General features: G+C 34.1%; 1 protein-coding gene across 1 annotated transcript; it reads left to right on the top strand.

Annotated features, from left to right (window-relative positions):
- Nucleotides 502-1074, top strand: LOC105176642. The gene has a single exon (XM_011099510.1). It carries the CDS (start codon nucleotides 502-504, stop codon nucleotides 1072-1074), a length of 573 nt encoding a protein of 190 aa, XP_011097812.1.

Here is a 7326-nt window from a genome sequence, read left to right on the forward strand (position 1 = left end):
GTGGAAGCTAAATTAAGTGAAAAATAAAGGAGAATCCCCATATCATGTAAATATAAGGATTTCAATTTCTGTGGGAGTATGAAATGTGCTGAAGTTTGAAATGTCTCATCAATGCAGTAGATTATGAAGAGAGGATAAGCTGCTGTCTGCAGCAGAAAAGGGAACAGAGAAAAGGAGGAAGAAGAAGCTGCAGAAGGAAAACGTTACTCACTTATAAAGTCGCATTCTTGACTATTACGTTTTATTGTATCCATTGCCTTGATTCTTTCTACTTAGTCGTTAGGAGTTAGTTTTTTCTTCTCTTATATATTAGAGGGATTGCAGACCCTGTGTTCTGTAACTTTTGATTTTTTTTTTGATTCAATAAAAGATTTGCTTTCTTGATTCAAGCACTCATCTATTTGCATCCATGACTTCGTTTAAGTCCTGAATTTCAGCATGGTATCAAGAGCAGGAAAAGATCCATAACTGCTATCAATTCAAGAAAGAAAGAAAAGAACCATGGCTGACAAGAAGCCGATGGAAACAAGAAAGCAAGATGATGATGCCCAAAAATTTTCAGAAAACATGAAATTACAGAACAGTGATCATGCCACCATAAGTTTGGTGACAACCCCTTCTGATGGAACCAATTATTTCACCTGGGTCAGATCAATCAGATTTGCCCTTGGTGCCAGAGGAAAGGAAGGTTTCATAGTCGGAACCTGTCCCAAACCAGAGCAAGACAAGAATGAAATCGTACAATGGAGGAAAACAGATTGTATGGTAATCACATGGATTCTTAACTCCATTACGAAGGACATTGCTGAGGCTTTCTTGTACACAACCTCTGCAAGAAATGTTTGGCTTGACTTAGAAGCAAGATTCGGCGAGAGCAATGGGCCGCTTTTATATCAACTGCAAAGGGAAGTCAGCTCTTTATCTCAAGGAAATAAAAATCTTGCTGCCTACTACACCAAGCTCAGGAAACTGTGGGATGAGCAAGCAACTTTAGATCCATTGCCAACATGTTCTTGCGGAGCTGGAGCAAAATTCGCTGAAATGCCAACTACACTCAACTTATACAATTTCTGATGAGATTAAACGATGCCTATGATCACATTTGTAATCATATCTTAGTGATGGATCCACTGCCCTCAATAGGTAAAGCATACTCTATGATCCTACAAGTTGAAAAACAAAGGGAAGTGAATGCCAGGCATCTTGAGCTAGACACAGAAGAGGCGATGACAATACAAACCTTTTATATAAGAAAACAGAACAACTTCAGGAATCCTATCAAGAAAAGAACTGCTGCTGAGAAGAAGCAAATGTACTGCACATATTGCAAGAAAACAGGCCACACAAGAGAGCAGTGCTTTGAACTGAATGGTTATCCAGAATGATGTGAAGACTTGATGAAACAAAGAAAGGGTGTAAACAAACCTGTGATCAATAAAATGTACAATGCACACCTGGAGAATGGAAAAGAAAATGGACAAGGCTCTTCTCAAACTGAAAATAACCTGTCAGAGTTGATCAAAGCTGAAGTGAGAAGAGCTTTACACAATTCAGACTTTTCCCAGAATTACTCCAACAGTATGTATGCTGATAACTCTGTCAACTTCGCAGGTACACTTCTTTATAAAGATAACCTTGAATCTAATGAAAACTGGATCATGGACAGTAGTCCTTCAGCTCATATGTCCATGAATCCAGACTTGTTTCATAATCTGAGACAGCTTGACACCATCAATACAGTCAAATTACCTGATGGTAACATGTATAAAGTTGATAAGATAGGAGATATACACATACTAAAAAATGTACTATATATTTCTGATTTCAAACATAACCTCTTATCTGTTAATGCTTTGTGTGAAGCTGGAAATATTAATGTTGTCTTTATCAATTCTCAATGCTTTGTGCAGGACCTTGTGACTAGAAAGGTCATTGCCATAGGTTTTAAGAAAGGAAGACTGTACTTACTAGAAAATGCTCAAAACTGCAGACAACTGGATCCTCACAAGCATGTGGCCCAACTTTCTGAAGAATTGAAATGCATGAAAAGGAATAATAAACATGTTGACCTATGGCACAACAGATTAGGACATCCTAGCGAAGGTGTTATTTCTCATTTACCCTTTAGAATAGATAGGACTGAATCTATCAAGTGTTGTGAAATTTGTCCTCTTGCCAAAAACAGGCTTCCTTTTCAGCTTAATAAAAGTCATTCTGACACTGCTTTTGATCTCATACATATTGATGTTTGGGGCCCTTACAATCAGCACTCTATCACTCATTGTACTTATATGCTCACTATAGTGGATGATTGTAGTAGGGCCACTTGGGTTTACATGATGGTTCATAAGTCCCAAGTACAGCAAAAACTTGAAAGTTTTTTGAACATGGTTGAAACTCAATACAATTTCAAGGTTAAAAGAATTAGAAGTGATAATGACACTGAATTCACTAATAAACAACGCCAAGACTTACTGCAAAATAGAGGAATGCTGCATCAAAGAACCTGTGTATATAGCCCTCAGCAGAATGGTATAGTGGAAAGAAAGCACCAACACTTATTACAAGTTGCTAGGTCCATCATGTTTTATGCAAAGCTGCCTAAAAAATTTGGGGTTGAATCACTACTAACTTCCACTTACTTAATAAATAGGATGCCTACACCTACTTTAAAGTGGAAAAGCCCTTATGAAATACTTCACAATAAGGCCCCTGATTACACACACCTAAGGATTTTTGGTTGTCTTTGCTTTGTTACTAATGTTATGCCTAGCAAAAGAAAATTTGAACCAAGAGCCCTAAAATGTGTTTTCTTGGGTTATGCTCAAGGTAAGAAAGGATAAGGTTCTGGACTTAGATACCAATATATTACATATTGCTAGGGATGTGATATTTCATGAGAACAGTTTTCCTTTTAGAGACATAAAATCTAAGGATAATCATGTCCCCTACCTACTATAAGTTGTGAAGAACATGATGAGGATACTCAACAGCTAGAACAGGAAGTCACCCCTCAAGAGGAAAATATAAGCCTTAGAAGATCTACTAGAACCACTCATAGACCTGTGTGGATGAATGACTTTCTGTGCCATTGCTATTCTGATTGTATATCTGATAATTGTGCTAACCAAGTCCTAGGCTGCTTTGTAGAAAAGGTGTGTCCACTGCAGGAACCAAAATGTTTCTTAGAAGCTCAGAGTCATCTGGAATGGAGAAATGCAATGAAGCAAGAGATTGATGCACTAGAGAAAAACAACACATGGGAACTCTGTGCTTTAGCAGAAGGAAAGAAACCAATAGGGTGCAAATGGATTTTTAAAACCAAATTGAAACCAGATGGAAGTGTTGAAAGATACAAAGCAAGACTGGTTGCAAAAGGATTGAATCAGGTTGAAGGGGAAGACTACAGTGACTGTTTTGCTCCTGTTGCAAAGACAATCACTGTAAGAACACTTCTTGGTGCTGCTGCTGCTAAAGGATGGCATTTACATCATTTAGATGTGAACAATGCCTTCCTTCATGGGAGCTTGGATGAAACCATATACATGACACCTCCAGAAGGTTATGGGGCAACAAAAGAAATGGTTTGCAGGCTCAAAAAGTCTTTATATGGCCTGAAGCAAGCTTCAAGGCAGTGGAACAGTGAATTCACTGAAAAAATAAAGGGTTTAGGATTTAAACAATCAAAATATGATTACTGTCTGTTCACAAATGGTACTAACAATTATTTTATTGCTTTACTTATCTATGTAGATGACATCCTCATTGCTGTAGCAACAAAAGGATTAATAGAAGAAGTGAAAAGATACCCGGATAATCTTTTCACTGTCAAGGACCTTGGGGAGGCACAATATTTCCTTGGCCTTGAACTTAGCAGATCACAAAAGCGCTTAGTGGTGTCATAGAAGAAGTATACTCAGGACATTATAAGGGACATTGGCTTGCATGAAGGCAAGTCAGTGTTAACACCATTGCCTCCAGGTTTGAAGTTTTCTCCAGAACCTGAAAGATCTCTGAAGGAAGCTAGCAGATACAGGAGACTCATAGGAAGGCTGCCGTATCTTGGATTTACACGGCCAGACATATGCTTTTCCACACAACAGTTGAGTCAATATGTCCAAGAACCTTGTGAGGAGCATTGGCAAGCAGCAGTTCATCTGATCAGATATTTGAAAGGGATCATTCATGAGGTTTGTTCTTTTCCTCCAATAATGAACTTAAGCTCACTGCATTTTCTGATGCAGATTGGGCAACGTGTAAGAGGACTAGAAGATCAACCACTGGTTACTGCATTTTCATGGGAACAGCTCCAATATCATGAAAATCTAAGAAACAGACCATAGTTGCAAGATCCTCAGCCGAGGCAGAGTACAGAAGTATGGCAGCAACTGTGTGTGAGATTGTTTGGGTGAATAATTTGCTTAGAGATTTACAGATACAAGTTTAAACACCAATTCCTTTCCATTGTGACAACAAGGCTGCACTTCATATAACTGAAAATCTAGTTTTTCATGAGCGTAGAAAACATGTTGAAATCGACTGTCATGTTGTAAGGGACAAGTTCAAGGAAGGGCTGATTCAGCCTACTTATTTAACTACCCAAGATCAAGTGGCAGACATATTTACAAAAATCCTGACAGGGAATGCTTTCTTCTGTTTGTATTCCAAGTTGGGATTGATCACTAAGAATACAATTCCAACTTGCAAGGGGGCTGCTGAAGTTTGAAATGTCTGCATCAATGCAGCATATTATGAAGAGAGGATAAGCTGCTGTCTGCAGCAGAAAGGGAACAGAGAAAAGGAGGAAGAAGAAGCTGCAGAAGGAAAACGTTACCCACTTATAAAGTCGTATTCTTGGCTATTACGTTTTATTGTATCCGTTGCCTTGACTCTTTCTACTTAGTAGTTAGGAGTTAGTTTTTTCTTCTCTTATATATTAGAGGGATTGCACACCCTGTGTTCTGTAACTTTTGATTTCTTTTTCTGATTCAATAAAAGATTTGCTTTCTTGATTCAAGCACTCATCTGTTTGCATCCATGACTTCGTTTAAGTCTTGAAATTTCAGCAAAATGTTTATTCCCATAAAAATTTGATTTGATAATATAGCCCACTTATTTATTAATTTTATGACTGAGGACTTGTTTTCTCGAAATTTTTAAAACCTCCAATTTTATATCGTCACTGTACATGTGAAAATGGGACAAGTTATGAGAAATCCATAGAAAAAAGTCCCCTCTCAAAAATAGATAAATTGATAACCAAATCAATTTTTTATGGAATCCAAAATGCCAAGTTTTTATACATATAGTTGATTTCGTAAAATAAAATTTATAATAAATTAAAAGAATTATTGTTAATAAATAAATAAATGCTATGCATAATTAAAGCTCAAGTATAAATTGGAGAGAGAAATGATTTAAAACTTATGATTAAAAAAAAAATTAATCCCGATCAAACAAATTTCATCTCATTTTTTTCTCTCTAATATGAAATAAAATAAAGAAACAACTATTGCAAAATACTATCTTAATATAAATTCGTTCGTAGTCTCTGGTACGATGATTTTGTCTCTTTTGAATTAGGGTTTGTCTTTTGCATGAAAGTTGAAGGTTTTAGCTGTCTCAAGCACGCGTTTTGTTCAACACTCTCTGTCAAATAATAGGGAGTTGAAATCTTCTGTGCCTTTTTGTTCTACTTAATTTTTTCTTGTGTATAGCTTTTCATTTGAATTCACATTGTCAGTTGGTCTTATATTCATAATCTTACAGCTGCTTCTCCTTCGTATAGGAGATTGGTTAGTTTAGAGGCACATTGTCTCCATCGTATCAGCTATTTACGGTATTCCTCACTTTAGCTTCGTCATTTTTAGATAAAGACTGCTGTGAGAAGGTTGGCAGATTTTACAGGCAATTCATTGGATTGTGAATGTATTAGTTTCATAGAAAATTGCAAATAGTTACATATACACACTCTGGCAGTATAAAATCCAGTTCTTTGTTTTGTGTATATACGAGTTTTCAATGCAAATAGTCCTTTCGAGCTTGATTTGACTATATTATATTAGAAGAAATATAGCTCCGTAAAAAATTTAAGCTCGAGCTTGACGAACTCAAATTTTTTATGCTTCAACTTGAGCTTCAGTGATACAAACAAAACATTTTTTATTTAATAATTAACATTAAAATTAATATAAAAATTGTTTTAAAATATTTGTTAATTATTATTAGATTGCAGAAAGCGCAAATTATTGCATCTAATAAAAATATATTTCTAATTTTCTTTGGCTATTCGATAATTTTAAAAATAATAATTAATATAAAATAAAAAATAATAATAATAACGAATTATAGAAATACAAAAAATATATTTACATTAAATTAATCTAATATTAGGAATATATACAACTTCATATTAAAATAGTACTATACATCCAATATCATTATATAAGTTGGATAATTATTAATACAAAAATAAATTAGTAACTAACCACACAATAATTATGAATTAACAAAATCAATTGATAACTTAAAAAAAGTAATAAATATGATTATGCTCAAGTAGTGGACATATGATATAACCATTTTGGAGGAAAATTTGGAACAAAAAATATGATTCTTTCTCAAATCCTCTATTTTTGTACAAAATAGCATTGATATTGATTTTTATTGACCAATTCGAGCTGTCTTCCAGGATCTATAACATCAAGGAAATCTTATGAAAATTGAATATTTTCCCCTAGAAAATGTAAAACAGATATTGGGCATTCTAAAAAAATATTTCGTAATTGATCTACCAAAAAAGAAGCTTTAAATCTATTAAATTTTTTTCATCTTTTTTAATTAAGATGAAAATAGGTTTTGATCATAATTTATACTAAATAAATTTATTTTTTTAAAATAAAATAAAAACATAAGAGATACTAGATATAATTTCGGACAAAATGCATAAAAATCCCCTATGTTTTAAAAATTTGCAAAAAAAACCCTCCTGTTATGAGAATAGGCTAAAAGCTCCTCTATGTTTTGTAAAATTACAGCTCAATCGTCCCCTCTCCGTTGTTTTGTAAAACTTCAGCTCAATCGTCCCCTCTCCGTTAAATCCAACTAACGGTGTTCATTTTTTTAAAAAATGACCATTATACCCTTACTTAATATATATTATTTCTTATTTTAATGATCGTTGTATCTTCTTTGATTAAATATTAATCGTTAGATCTAATCAATTAATCTCAATCATTAGATTTTAAAAAAATAAAGTCTAGATTCAATAAATTATTTAACTTATATTATATATAAATAATTTAAATTTTAAATAATATACTAACT

The sequence above is a fragment of the Sesamum indicum genome, linkage group LG14 (assembly GCF_000512975.1).
Source record: "Sesamum indicum cultivar Zhongzhi No. 13 linkage group LG14, S_indicum_v1.0, whole genome shotgun sequence".
In the NCBI taxonomy this organism is placed as follows: domain Eukaryota; kingdom Viridiplantae; phylum Streptophyta; class Magnoliopsida; order Lamiales; family Pedaliaceae; genus Sesamum; species Sesamum indicum.

Bases quoted from the DNA above. Each gene is read 5' to 3' on its own strand.
- LOC105176642 (XM_011099510.1), top strand. From the start codon at position 502: ATGGCTGACAAGAAGCCGATGGAAACAAGAAAGCAAGATGATGATGCC.